This window comes from Dipteris shenzhenensis, chromosome 1, assembly GCF_047967505.1.
Source record: "Dipteris shenzhenensis isolate YYH24624 ecotype China chromosome 1, Dip_SZ_1.0, whole genome shotgun sequence".
NCBI classification, from domain to species: domain Eukaryota; kingdom Viridiplantae; phylum Streptophyta; class Polypodiopsida; order Gleicheniales; family Dipteridaceae; genus Dipteris; species Dipteris shenzhenensis.
This window is the reverse complement of record NC_141596.1, coordinates 7,501,286-7,516,426: the sequence shown is the minus strand read 5'-3', so window position 1 is coordinate 7,516,426 and position 15,141 is coordinate 7,501,286. Positions and strand designations below refer to the sequence as shown.

General features: G+C 41.4%; 2 protein-coding genes across 2 annotated transcripts in view; both read left to right on the top strand.

Annotated features, from left to right (window-relative positions):
• The first annotated feature begins 743 nt into the window (after window positions 1-743).
• On the top strand, window positions 744-3,660 carry LOC147905318 (uncharacterized). Its single transcript, XM_087399889.1, has 7 exons — window positions 744-938; window positions 1,167-1,683; window positions 1,787-2,014; window positions 2,102-2,456; window positions 2,578-2,708; window positions 2,822-2,957; window positions 3,070-3,660. The coding sequence occupies exons 2-7, from the start codon at window positions 1,340-1,342 to the stop codon at window positions 3,307-3,309; spliced, it is 1,434 nt and encodes a 477-aa protein (XP_087256015.1). The 5' UTR covers window positions 744-938; window positions 1,167-1,339; the 3' UTR covers window positions 3,310-3,660.
• A 7,447-nt stretch (window positions 3,661-11,107) lies between these two features.
• LOC147905317 (uncharacterized) overlaps window positions 11,108-15,141 on the top strand; it is a 42,757-nt gene continuing 38,723 nt past the window's right edge. The window contains exons 1-5 of the mRNA XM_087378926.1: window positions 11,108-11,290; window positions 11,893-11,966; window positions 12,051-12,155; window positions 12,343-12,586; window positions 12,902-12,982. Of these exons, the coding sequence (XP_087235052.1) occupies window positions 11,108-11,290; window positions 11,893-11,966; window positions 12,051-12,155; window positions 12,343-12,586; window positions 12,902-12,982 (687 nt within the window). The remainder of the gene's footprint in view (window positions 11,291-11,892; window positions 11,967-12,050; window positions 12,156-12,342; window positions 12,587-12,901; window positions 12,983-15,141) is intronic.

The window sequence follows — 15,141 nt, the reverse complement described above, 5'->3', positions numbered from 1 at the left end:
TGCATAAGTGTGAGCATGATACGATGCCCAATTGTGAATTAGCTTGTGAATTTGCCATGTTTAGGTGACATGAATTGAGCACCTTTGAATGAACAAAGACTCATACATCAATGCACAATGTGTAGTAGATATGTTATTTTAATAAGGTTCCATGAATGCTCTACACATTCTTTGGGGATATGTGAGATAGGTAATTTGAGAGAGAGAGAGAGAGAGAGAGGAGAATATAAATAATAAATGTACTCGTTAGCACTTCCCTTAGAGGGACGAGTTGATTTGGGAAGAGAGGGAGAGAGAGAGGGGGGGGATCGAGGGACAAGTTGATGGGTGAGGAAAGAGGGAGAGCGAGAGAAAGAGAGAGACTCAAAATAGAAAGGAGTATAGGTATTGGATGAAAATAAGTAGAGAGACACGTTTTTTCAAAATTGTAAGGGGCTCCTGCGCTTTGCACATCTGTGTTTAAAGGGAAAAAAGTGCAAGGAGCTAATAAATAAATAAATAAATATATGTAGGGGATGGACCTTGGCTAAGGTGGAGTGATTGATAATGTTTTGAAGGTTATCTTGGCTCTTGAGGAAGTCTCTTTGAACATTTCCAGTGTAGCCTTGACCTAGTACACCTTAAGGCAAGGACTTAGACATTGTTGAAAGCAAAAAGTAGAAATTTTTATTAGGAAAAAGTAATTACAAAAAACCATCAAAGATTATTCGTCCTCTTGGCAAGTACTTAGATAGCCAAGGGGTCTTAGAGAAAGCCCAATAACTTCTTTAGAGAAAGGCAAAACGTTTGCATGTTATGCTAAACTCTTATTTAGAGAGAGCAGCCGGCATCATCCACTCGACTCGTCGGCCTCTTCTTCATTCCCTTCACAAGACTAAAGATTTCCCCACCGCCTTGCTGCACGCGCTCTAGATCGTCGGTTGCCCCTATTCTACAAGGTGCAGGCTTAAATCTTGTTTGTGCACTTCCGTTTTTCAGTGTCTAAGAGAGTAGCGCCAGCATTCTGCAAGCATCTCTGTTAATCTGTGCGTACTTGCGAGAATTTCGCTGTGAATCTGTTTGCAGACAGAGCGAGAGGCTTGCACATCTTGTTTGTGTGTGTGGGTGAAAGGGACAGCAGAGAAGACGCCTTCCAATTCCTCTTTAGTAACACATTTTGTTCCCAGATCGACCTGCTTCTTTGCTCTGCCCAACCACGTCAAGGATCAGGGCAGCAGGAATTAGGGTTCTGGCAGGCTTTTCAAGAGCCGGCGCTCGAGATCGTCAATCGAAGCGGCAGCACAGGTTTTAGGGTTTGTGCACAGATCGTTTCCGGCTCTGTTTCGGCTTGAGCATCATCATGGGAGGAGGCTTTAGAGTCCTGCACCTTGTTCGTCCGTTCCTTTCTGTGCTCCCTGAGGTGCAGACCGCTGAGCGGAAGGTGCCATTTCGCGAAAAAGTCCTCTACACCGTGGTTTCGCTTTTCATCTTTCTTGTTTGCAGCCAGCTTCCGCTCTATGGGATCCACTCTGCGACCGGTTCCGACCCCTTCTACTGGATGCGTGTTATCCTTGCCTCCAATAGAGGAACTGTCATGGAGCTGGGGATCACCCCCATCGTGACGTCGGGGCTGGTGATGCAGCTTCTGGCCGGATCCAAGATCATCGAGGTGGACAACAGCATCAGGGAGGATCGAGCCCTCTTGTGAGTCTTTGAGCCTTCAATGTCCAGACGTATATTCTCGTTTGCTTATGGATTCATTGCTCTGAAACGGCTTTAAGCTAACTAAAATATGAACGTCATACAGAAATGGTGCGCAAAAGCTTCTGGGTGTTATGATAACGATAGGTGAGGCTGTGGCGTACGTGCTTTCCGGCATGTACGGTGATGTGAGAGATCTTGGTGCTGGAAATGCGATACTCATCATTGTCCAGCTATTTTTTGCCGGGATCATTGTGATCTGTTTAGACGAGCTTCTGCAGAAGGGATACGGCCTGGGTTCTGGCATCTCTCTGTTTATTGCAACCAACATCTGGTATAACTTTCATCCTCAATTTCAGTTCTTCTTTGGTTTCCGTCACATTTGAGCGATTCTCACTTGCCCTTGTTATTATTTGTGCAGTGAGAACATTATCTGGAAGGCTTTCAGTCCAACTACTATCAATAGTGGTCGTGGTGCTGAGTTTGAGGGGGCTGTGATTGCTCTGTTTCACCTATTGATCACCCGAGCAAATAAAGTTGCAGCTCTGAGGGAAGCATTCTATCGGCAAAATCTTCCAAATGTGACAAATTTGCTAGCAACAGTGCTCGTTTTTCTTATTGTCATCTACTTCCAGGGGTTCCGAGTTGTTTTGCCAGTGCGCTCGAAAAACGCTCGTGGGCAGCAGGGCTCGTACCCAATCAAACTATTCTACACTTCTAATATGCCAATTATCCTTCAGTCAGCCCTTGTGTCGAATCTATACTTCATCTCACAGGTAAGATGTTCTAAATCTAGGTAGGTGTTTGTTAGCTGCCAGAAGGCTGCTGGAAGTCAGTACGTGTGCTCAACTTGGTTACATTCAACTTACGCATGTCTAAATTTTTTTCATGCTACAGCTTCTTCACAGGAGGTACAGCACAAACTTCATTGTCAATTTATTAGGAAAGTGGAAGGAATCCGAGTATTCCTCAAGTGGTCAACTCATTCCTGTTGGAGGTCTCGTGTATTACATTACTCCTCCTGCAAGGTTGATAAACTATGCTTAATCTATTGTTTTCAGCTATACATTGTTCACAATGACGACTATTAGGTGACAGAAATATTGTATCTGACATTGCATGCGACCTGTGTTATGTGCAGCTTGGCTGATATTGCAGCGAATCCCTTCCATGCACTTTTCTATCTGATCTTCATGCTCACAGCTTGTGCTCTTTTCTCAAAGACGTGGATTGAAGTCTCTGGCTCCTCAGCTCGAGATGTTGCCAAGCAACTAAAGGTACACTTGGGGCTACCTTGGAAAACAAGATACTTAGCATGTTCAGCCCTTGCAAGTTTACAGATTAAGGACTAGTTTTCTTCTCTGATGACTGGTTTTCTCCTTGTTTCAGGAGCAACAAATGGTAATGCCTGGTCATCGGGAATCTAACTTGCAGAAAGAGCTAAATCGCTACATACCCACTGCGGCTGCATTTGGTGGCATGTGCATCGGTGCTTTGACTGTGGTTGCTGACTTTATGGGAGCTATTGGGTCTGGAACGGGGATACTTCTTGCTGTCACAATCATCTACCAGTATTTTGAAACTTTTGAGAAGGAGAGGGCTAGTGAACTTGGTTTCTTTGGGTTCTAGGCAAATTTTTCTTTTTTGACTGGTCATGGGAACAATCTGAATCGACCGCAAAAGATCTCTGTCAATATACTTGATGACTACTCAAGTATAAGCTAATTACCTAGGGGACCACTAATCTTTAATGGTGGATCAGAAATTCCTGAAATTCCACTGTGAAGTTTTGCAGCGGGTTCAGTAGCTTATCTATTGTAATGCTTTGGATCCTTGCTTGGTTTATGAGGATTGTCAAAATAGAATTGAGGCTTTGATGCTCAGGTAGGCTGCAGTTCGGAGCCTTTCCATTTGTAACTTCAGGATGGATCAAAGAGGCTCAATTTTCTTTTTTAGTCAATTGTTGCAATTTACTGTTGAGCCATTGGTATTCTCAGTGTCTTATCCCCTTCTATCTTTGTTATTCTCACTTTCCAGTTATAATCAATGTTTAATATTGGTCTTATGATATTGATATTCCCAGAAATTACATGTCAACAGTTATAATTCTGGTTTTGTTCCAAGTTTGATAACTTTCTTGCAGGAGGGACTGCTTCCTTTTTTATAACCACAATTTTCTCTCTTAATTGCTTGCCTGCTGATTCATGCTGCTGTAGTTTGCTTTCAACTAGCTTGTTTCTTCTTTTTTCCTTATGTATGCTCCCACAAACTTTTGCCATGAAAATTCTTTCTTTCAAAAGTCTCTTTGCATGGCTACATGTAAAAAAGTGTCCTGAATGTTTTGGGCCCATGCCTGCCGCCCCGCCCATGCCAACAAACAATCTGACAAAAAAAACACCCATGCCCTGCTGCCCAATAATTGTGTGTTGCAAGTTGTTTTTGCAGTACATGTTTCTTGAAATTTTAACTAGTGTACTGTTGATTATACACTCACCTCCCATGCATATATGCACATAAGCTTCGCTAATGTGATACCACATCCAAATCTCTATGTATAATTGCATGCTGCAGGGTGCTAATCCACTTACATACCTTGCTATTATTCTGTTCACTTTGCACCTGTCACGTTGTGATTATCATGAATGTAAAAACACCTAGAGAACTGGAGGTTTTAGTTGTGGGTGTATTAGTTTTACATTTCTTTGCTTGGAAATCATCTTTTGAATTGAGCATCGATTAGGATAATTTTGGACATGATTGCACTAGAACACCTTGCTGCTGATTAACTACATCATCACTAGAGCTCTCATTTTGTATTTGTTTTTTGTTTGTCCAATTCACATGTTCAATGCGACAATTGGACTTGGGGATACACGACTCTTTGTCAAAAGCCAAATGACCTTTGTGATCTCATTGTTTATGGCTCTCATCGACCTTGTGAATGGATCATTTACATCTCCCTCTTTTGCATATAACTGTGCCTCTTGCGTATTTGCTATTGTAAGTATTGTGCTCTATGATCTCGTTAGTACATAATAAGGACAACAAAATTACAAATAAGAAGTCCGTTTGCAATGAAAATTATGCCCTCGGGTGTTCTCTTCTATGTAAAATGCTCATCAACATCCACTTCGTTTTGTTTATGGCTAAATGACCTTTGTGATTTCATTGTTTATGGCTCTCCTTGACCTTGTAAATGGATCAATTACATCTCCCTCTTTTTCATGATGGTGCCATAACTATGCCTCTTGCATATTTGCTATTGTAAGTATGTGTTCTAGGATCATGTTAGTACATAATGAGTATAACAACATTATGAAAGTTATGCCCTTGTGTGTTCTCTTCTATGTAAAATGTTCATTAACATCCACTTTCATTTGCTTGTTGGTGCACATGTTTACACCAACCCCTTTACCCCTTGTGCACTCTATCCTCAAATGGGAAATGGGAATGCTATCCTCCTCCCTCCCCCCCCCCCCCCCAAAAAAAAGAAAAAAAACCTCGCCAACACCACCCACCAGTCCCTCTCTTCCTCATGGACTTACCATGTCACTCCAAGTGATGCATATCCATGCCTTCTTGTTATTAAGTACAAAGAACTTTTGCATTGTATTGGGGCCGCTAACTTGTCTCCTTGAGGTAGGAGCATAGATGACTTTGTTGGCATATTAGTGATGTCAATGTTGAGATGGGGTCCAAAGAGTTGCGCGAGGACGAAGTTTACTAGTAAAGGGTTTGCTCTAAGGATGAAATAGATAAAAATGAAGAACAGTTTGGGAGCTATTGAGCGAAAACCTGTAACAAGGAAAGAAAGGGGGTTGGGATGAGAGTTATGAAGAAATAGCAATTGCCACCAAGCAAAATGCTCACCCTAAGAATGATGTAGGTGCATCACCATGCTTGAAAATACATTAAACATTCGGAGATATGATATTTGGCATCATGTTGTTCAAGACAAGCTGATTCAAGATACCATACTTGACAGCCCATTGTTCATCCAAACGAATCCATATTGCAAGGAGTAGTTTGAGTGCCAACCTAAGCTTAATCTAGAAGAGGGGCAAATATTGGGACGTCGCCAATTGGGCACAATGGGATAGTGGACCCACCCTCTCTCTAGGAGCCTAATGATGTCCGAAGTAGTTGTACCCCACCTCCATGACTAATCAATTTTTTGGAGTATAGTCCAAGGAAGTGTGTTACTGAAACAGTGAGATCTAAGAGACCGTGATCCTTAAGATGATGGTGCCTTGGCCTCTTTTTAATGGTGGAACATTAAAGTGGCTGGGAGATGGGGGAACATCGACCCTTGACCTTGTAGAGACGGGCACCTGTGGCTCTAGAAGGGTTGCCCCCAGTGAGAGATTTAGTGGGACCGTAGGGGAGCAGTTTTGGCCATCTAAGGAGGGAGCTCAGACATACTGGCATAATTGGAGGTATTTTCATACACCACTCGGATCGAAAGATGAGTATAGTTGGAGGCCTTAGCTTGGAGATCATCCAAAGAATGCTATTGGAGGAGAGGTAGATCTCGACTGAGGTGATGACCAAATTCTGGTCTTGGCTCCCTTCGCCTAGGAAATATTTCCTATTTATATGGCTATTGTCTCATGAGGATCTACACATTGGTCTATGGCTAGTGCAAATGTGGATAGATGAGACTTGTCAATGGCATTTGTTAGGCGATTAGGACATTGCTCAAGGATTTGGTTGGGCTCTTTTAGGATTCTGGCTAGGGTGCTTCGTTACGTTTTTACCTAGAGAATGGTGGCTTGGCTGACAAAGGGGAGGCATGTTCTCCATGAAGATGACTTTGCCAGGCCATCGCATTGATGACATCCTTGAGACCGCCCCTTTGAGTCACGGTGTCTAGAGGCCTCAACAGACGACACCGTTTCGGAGACTACTTCCAGCATCAAAGCTTGGTACATCCACTAGCCCATCGTAACCTGGCTATGGGGGGGTTAGTGGACTCAAATTGTGGCCACCTGTATGCCATCTAGAAGAAGGGTGGGAAGGACTCTAAAAAGACAACAGTGAAAGGCATGAACATTTTTGCAAGGCTTGGCCTACATGCATTTTCTATATTCCCATACATTGAGGTATCTGTTAGTTGATACCTTTCCATATAGTTGTTGGAGCTCGCTTCTAAGATACTCGTGGCAATGAGCTAAGACCTTGAGAGGTAAGTTGTAGGATAGCCAACATCCTTTCATTGTAGCACCTCACAGATAGTTGAATTAATATTTCTCAAAGTTTCTAAGCTATAAATGACTCTAGCAAGGTTGTTGATAGCACCTGTAAGGATTAATGCATGAAAATCCTCATGCATGGAAAAACCCTTACATGCATGGATTCATGAGGTTTGGAATGATTTAATTGAGAAAACCCTGCATGCTCATGCTAGGATTTCATGTTTTTCTCAACCATAACCTCTTGAATAGTTCTTGTTTTATCTTTTCCATGCATGAAAGCATGAAAATTTTCAAATAGCTTGCACTTTAAGGGCTTTTGATGGCTTAAATGTGTACTGCATGCCCCTTTTTATGCAATATCAAAGTTTTTAGATGATGATATCTCAAAAATTCCTTGCAACTTCATATTGAAATTCATACTCAAACCGCATAGAAAAGAGGTAAAACTTTGAAGCTTCTCACCAGAAGCAATACGCGCTTTCTTTTTGCTGCATTGGAATCATTTTCTTACTCAGCCCTTGAGAGATTTTTTCAAAGAATTTTCCTGATGGTTTCTTCGTCACCCATTCCCTATAGTGGCACCAAAATGTTGTCACCGCTTCTCATTCATATGTACTTTGAGGTTTTACTCACCTACAAGTGTGACGTTTCTCATTGTAGCTAATGTGTTCATAAATGTATCATAGGGCCTTGGGTCATATTCTATTATTGAGAGTTGTAGACTAAAGCATCTTGAGGAGTTCCTACATAAGCTCAAGAGAAGATGTAATGCTGTTCATTGAAATTGATCAAATTTTCCACCTCCATTCAAGGTTTAAGGCTCAGAAAATTTTGGAGGATTCAAGAGACATTGTAGGGTTCAGGAGAGAGAGATAGGGTTGAGGGAGTTGGGGATTAGTCTAATATACGATTTTGAGGGTTACAAGAGTAGATCTTGATTGAGAGGTTGATAGAGAAAAGGGATGTGAAAGTATAATGCAGTTTGGAGATGGATCTTAGAAATGAAGTGAAGGGAGGTAGAGTGAGAGATGGGAGAGTAGATGGAGTGAAAGAAGATAGGGAGAGAGTGGGAGAGTGTAAGGGAGAGTAGAAGATGTGATATTGCATTGTTAGAGAATTCTATCACACTTTAGTAGTGTTGAGGGAGCATGGACACTAAGAATGAGAGTACACATGAGCACAAGAGTGGAGTGAGCACACTACCCAAAAAGTGTGGGTATCTTACGTTTTTGCTCCATTGTAACACAAACTATGGGTTAGATTTTTCCTCATTCTCCTCAAACACAACAAGGATTTCAAATCTATCTGCCTCTTCTAGTGCATCAGTGAGGTCATCAAAGTCCCCCCCACGCTGTGCTTCATTGTTTGTCTCTGTCATGCAATCTCCATATATTGGAAAAATGTGACACAGCTCCCATTGTTTCACAATTGCAATGTCCTCACACTTGTCATAATCTCCCATGATGCATATAACTTATTATAGTTTGAGAGAAAGTTGACCTGTTTGAAAAGCATCATATGCGGTGCGAACTTCTTGCTCCATCAATGGTGTCACATTCATGCTTAATTACATCACCACATCGATCATGTCCCCATTTCCATGGTTATAACAAAAAAACAACATTTTAGACTAGTCATGGATTACATCCGCGGGTTGATTTAAATTACCACATCCAATGTTATTTTATTGTTTCCAATACTTGGGGGTCATGTTTGATTAACCAATCCTAGTGTAATAGGAAATCATGGTAGACAAAAAAATGTCATGTTCCATATTTGGTGACATGTAGAATTAGTATGCGTGGTGTGCTTTCTTGAATTCCTTGGAGTCAGTAGGGTAGACATGTTTCAGTGACCATAGAATCAAGTAGATGGCTGTAGGTTATATGCACTGCAATTGTTATATGCTTGTTGTACTAGTGTGCACTTTTTATTTTATCTTGTTCTTGAAACACGTAATTCTTAGCAAAATCTATCATAGAGATAATTGTGTCCTTGGGGAAATTGGCAAGGCACATCCTAAATTGCTTGTATTAAAGCAATAAGCTATGAAACTACGAAGCGCGTATTTTGGATTGACCTAAGTGACCTATAAGTTCGTGGATGAGTGGTTCTATATGATAACGATCATCTCTTCTCGTTTGATCCTTCAACAGCAAAAACCATTTCAAATATCCTCCATTTTATAACGACAGGCTTAATCTTCTCCTTCACACCACACTTGAGCATTCGCTCCAAATGCATTCAATGTGACCACGACTATTTCAGATCCCTTAGGTCATGGCTTTGGGAACTAATTTTTATAAGTTAAATTGATTTTCCTTCCAATTAAGCAAGTAGCCAAGTCAGTCTTTGGGAATCCACAGGGAGTTTGATCTCTTTAGAGTTGATGGGTGATGCGGCTTCAAATAGGTGAGACTGCAATTGTTATATGCTTGTTGTACTAGTGTGCACTTTCTATTTTATCTTGTTCTTGAAACGCGTAATTCTTAGCAAAATCTATCATAGAGATAATTGTGTCCTTGGGGTAATTGGCAAGGCATGTCCTACATTGCATGTATTGAAAGGAACAAGCTATGAAATTGTGAAGCACGTATTTTGGATTAACCTAAGTGATCTATAAGCTCATGCTTGAGTGGTTTTATATGATAACAATCATCTCTTCTTGTCTGATCCTTCAACATTAACCATTTGAAATATCCTCCATTTTACAATGATAGGCCTTAACCTTATACTTCACACCACACTTTAGCATTTGCTCTAAATGCATTCAATGCGACCACGAGTATTTCGGATCTCGTAGGTCATCACTTTGGGAGATAATTTTTATAAGTTAAATCGTTTTCCTTCCAATTAAGCAAGTAGCTAAGTCAATCTTTGGAAATCCACATGGAGCTTGACCGCTTTAGAGTTGATGGGTGATGCGCCTTCAAATAGGTGGATTTCATGAATGAATTAGGTAGTATTATAAAGTAAATTATCAACCGCTAATGTGTCTCTCTGCCTTTCCTTTCTTTTGAGGTGGCCATGCTCCTCCCAACCTCTATTTAAAAATTACACGATAAAGCGATGCTTATGCATCTCTTAAAACAGAACATTGCTAGCTTGCATTCTTTAGAGTGCAAGCTGTAGTTATGAGATGCTTGTGAGATGTCTATTATGAGCCATTTGCTAGTTAGCACTTGATCAATTTTCCCTTAATGTAGACTTGCTACACAAGTGGCATCAATACTAAACATATGGAAGTCTTAACTAACTTGAAATGTCATAATGAAAATATTATTGTAGCAAATCAAGCTTGTTGACTAAGTACAAGCTCTTTTAAACATTAAAATGTTTATGTGCTTCTTAAAAAAGAATGTCACTAGCTTGCATTGTTTAGAGTGTAAATTGTAGTAGTGAGATGTCCATTGTGAGCCATTTGCTAGCTATAGCTTTGATCATCTTTCCCTTAATCTAAACTTGGTACTCAAGGGGCGTAAGTACTCAAGATATTGATGTGTATCCTGCCTTACGTGCTGTTAAAAACAAAAAAACAAAAAAATGGATTTTAGATTAAAAAAAGTGTGGTCAACATGAAAAAAAGACCTTACAAAAAGTGGCCACTATGCTATAAGCAAGAAGAGAGCTCCCCTAGTTGGGGAAGGAAGCAGTTACCTCCATGAGTGACTTGCTCACTAGGGTGTCTATATTACGGAGAAGCGCAACTAGGGTCTCTCTGACATAATCCCATGCTACCATGATTACAGACGCTTCGATGTATGACCAACAACCTTAGGCTCAGTTCACACCACCTTGTAGTCATCCTCCATAAGGTGGTGTGAAGGGCTGCCGTCTTAGTTAAGGGACGAGGCTCGGACATTGATACACAAGATTTGTGTGTGGCCCATGATTAGATGATTCATTCCATCTCATCTACACCAATCATCGGTTAGTGAGATAAATTAGTAGTCTGATGGCCGTGTGGTGGTTCAGACCAGCACACGGGTGGCCATTCTCCAATTCTATTTAGTTTTAAAACGGGGGGGGGGGGAGACGGGGGCGAGTGGCCTGAGGTGGTGTTGGGAAACGCTTGAGGGGTATTAGGGGTGGATTAGCGAGCGGATTACCGACCGCTAAACGCGTCCCCTCTGCTCTCCTTTCATTTGGGTTGGCCATGCTCCTCGTAAGCTCCCAGCTCTATTCTATTGCCATTCGCAAGCTCCATCGCCATAGCCTTCTCACCAGCCTCCATGGACGTCGATCCCTCCACTCCGCCTCCCCCTCCCCCTTTGGAAGCCTTGGAGCAAGGCAATGGTGACCTTCAGATCATCCGCGACGTGCTTTCTGTCCACCACGTGCCCGTCGTCGCTTCCTTGCACTGGGATAAGCTCCACTCCATCCTGCTCTGCCTCTGCGATCGGATCTCCGGCCAGGCTCGTTTCGTTCGCCATCCCTTGCTGTTTCGAGTTCTCCGTTTTCTTTCGCGGGTGTGTAGAACGGGGAGGACTCGAGGGAGACCGTGGCTCTCTAGTGCGGTTATATTTATGTATTTCTCGATCGAGATACTTACAACTGTTTTTCAACGTATCCGATGCCAGCGTATTTGTGTGCGTGGAACGTGCAGTGATGATGTGACTACATAGGTTACTTCCCATGCATTGGATGGTCTCTGTTCCATTTCATATTCTACATTGCAAGAGCTTCGCTTAGTGACATGCGTGTAGGTCGATTCTGGTTTTGCAATCATGTATGTGACTGATCCAAGCACGCCTTTTAATATCTTTACAGTGTGTGTGAAGTGTTCTCGGAGTGTCGATTATTTGGCCACCAAAAGGCGATGCAGATGCTCTTTCATATGCCTGTTATTGTCATTGATAGTTTTACGTATATTTTGGCCTTTAAAACATGCTGTTGTCCGGTTGTCTTTTAGAGGTACAACATTGACTGGTGAGTTATTAGAACTCTGTCGAAGATGATCGCTTCTGCTTGTTATCTCAAAAAGATTCCCTGTTGATTTAAATCGTTTGGATCGAAGGCTGAGCGTCTGGAAAAGGCAGAGGAGCAAGGGAAAACCTTCCTTGTCTTTAAGGACGAACTGGATCATTTGTGGTAAGCCTGCACGGAGTTTTAGTATAATAAAGCGTTCAAGTGTGCAAAAGCCATCTGACAGGCAGAAATATGTGAAAACTGCAGCAGGAATGCCTTTCAAGAGATGAAGGAGGCTAAAGAAATCGAACTGGAACAGCAGCAAAACTGGTCAAAGATGGTTGAAGAGCGTCTGCAAAATCTGCAGCAGGGGTAAATTGCTTTTGTCTAATCCAGACAGATGAGTGCCGATAATATGTGCATTTGTAATGGTGGCGTGAAGCGTGAATGTAAATCAGTGCACCCCTCGACAAGTATCGTGTCTGCATCATTCGTTACTTTGCAAGCTCTCATAATTATATGGATTCCTGTTAACATAATGTAATCATCATCTACACAGGGTGGATGCCAACAGCAGTGGCATGAAGCAACTTGGAGATAGTGTAGCGGAACTGCAGAATCTAGATACTACAGTGCACTCTTTTGCACCTCGTTTGGATGCACTAGAAGACGTCACTAAGAAAACCTTGGAGGCACTTGAAGTTCCTCAGCCTATTTCCCTTGAAACCTTGAACCAAAAACTCGAAGTGTTACTGCTAGACTTTGAGGAACAAAATGAGAAACTCCACTCCTTGGAAGAACAAGTAAAGGGCTGCTCAATGCTTTTTACAGTACACGAAGTCTTATTGCTTGTTTTAAAGAGAACATGCCTCTAAAAGGCCCCATCTTGTGGAAAAACTTATTTACAAAGCAGAGACTGTTTCCTCCTCTTTGCAGCTTCAGACAGAGCGAGGATTGATTTTATTGGTGTTGCAATTACATAGTTTTAAATTCTTCCTTACATAGTTTTTATTCCTCATAAAGCAAATTATTTGTGAAATTGCTTGCTTGCTTTCTTCACCAATTCCTCACAGCTGAAGCTAATTATCATTTTCCACAATGCGGCTGTGTGTTTCCAGAATGAGCAGCTCAAATTGATGCTGGATCAGACATCAAAGTCAAATGCCTCTGACTTGGACGCCCTCCAGCAATATTGCAGAGTAAGTAGACTTTGTCATTTTTTTTGTGGGGAATGAGAGGATCCATCTTTCAAATGGGAAAATCCTCAAATTATTAAAGCAACGGAAAGAGACAGTTGACCTTCCTGCAAAGAACAATGGAAGGTTGAGGAATCTTGTAAGCAAACTATAAATAAGTAACTGAACATTCATTGAAGTGTTTAGTCGACTGAACACTCGTTCAAATGTTTAGTGGCGCCATTTGCCCACCATGTTTTCTACACATAATGTGTCTCTAAAGCTATCAATTCCTGACATAATATCTTCAAATTTCTTTAATTGTCACTGTCTTTGAACTGCTTCACATTCAAGTATGGGGCATCCTCTCACAGGACCACTTGGAAGTCAAACCCACTCAGGTCAAAATTGTTGAGTGTTTACAGTTCATGATAATATCCACTGCCCTTATATTGGCTGAACTTTATTTACCGGGATTGTGCTTAGCATTTTGAAGCATCTCCGCCTAGTGTGTTGGGCCTCTATTCAAAGCACAATTAAGCTCTATCTCCAGGTCTATTGCCTCCACATTCAACGATTCTTTTCCCTTTTTAAAATCTTTGAGAGCCTATACCTGCATAAATCATTCTCTGTCTTTTACATGCTAATGTCCTTAAAGCTGCTTTGGAGGTCACAAAATATTCACATGCAGAAAGCCGATGTATTCGGTGATTCTTTTGGGTTGTCCATGTAGTCACACTTGTTGGTACTACATGCCTCCCTTTGATAAACAAATTGAGGTAGGAACATATAAGTTTGCCATAGATTTAGGAAAAATCATTACCTTGCAGTACTACCCTTACGTGTTGTATGCTTTCACAAACCATCGAATCCTCCACAGGCTTACCACTGAAAGTGCATCTTATTTGGGCATTCTATATTCAAACTCTTGTCATTTTTTAGAATTAGTCCCATAGAGTAGTAAAGGAACATAGTGGAGTAGGAGAGGAGGTAGGGTAGGAAGGGAAGAGAGCTATGGAGGATGGAAGCAAAGGAAACAACCAGAAAGTATGAAAGACATAATGAAAGAGCATGAACCAAAAGAAAGTACTCACATGTAGACCAAAGTACTTGTAGGCTATTAGATTGAATGACTTGACAAGTGACACACACTAGAGTGCACAAATGTATGTGGGATGGCTCCCAATAAGACACGTGGCACTCACACATAAGACTACTAGAACTCCTAGTAGAACACACTAAAACACACTCAGCTTGACTTCATGTTCTAACAAATAGTCCATCAACAATGTTAGTGGTAGCTAGAAAGCAGTGACGTGGATCATCAGTCACATACACCAATGTACCCTTGTTATCGGTTACCGAAATTGATTGATGATTCTTGGTGTTGCCCTAACCTTGAGTAGCAGGTGGAATGGGCTCAGATTATTCTCATCATTCAACACAGATTGGATTTGGTCTTGTTTATTGTCATGAAAAACTCTATAAGAACCCTCAATGGTTTGAAATAGTGCACAAATTTCTTGAGCCCGTCCCCCTCACCACACCAATGCTTTAGGTCCAACTGCTCTGTCTATATATCCCGTGTTTGTAGATAGACATTTGACCTTTCAAATAGCCTTATTTTAGGGCACGCTCTGCATAAAGCTACCAAAGATGAGTGTCATAAAGATTTTATCCCCACTAGAAAGTGTTATTATTTGCCAATATGTCTGCTGTCACCTTAATCTTCAGAGAAGATTCTTTGAAGAGAAGGAGAAGTTGGTCCTCGGGCAACTTCTTATATTGTGGGGAGATAATGGTGTGCTTTTCATATCCCTTACCCATCATAAAAATTATACTTCTATACAAATTCTAGTATGTTGGATAGTCATAATGGCTTGTATGGTTTTGTTCTGCCGATTCTGATGGTGCTGCTACTTGAAGCAGCATGCTATTTTAGTTTTATATGGTTTCAAACACATGCTATTTGTATGTAGGAGAGCATATGTTTATACTATGGTCTACACCCCCGTCAGTGGGGATGTCATTGTAGCTAGTCCCTGCTATGTGTGATGGAGTTTATGGTTTTCAACCTTTTGAGTGACTATCATGAGATCGGAACTGCACTATGTTGTGTTTTTAGAGGATGAGTTTGGGCATGTTCCTGGATTCATCTAAATATATGCTTCTGCCGTATTAGC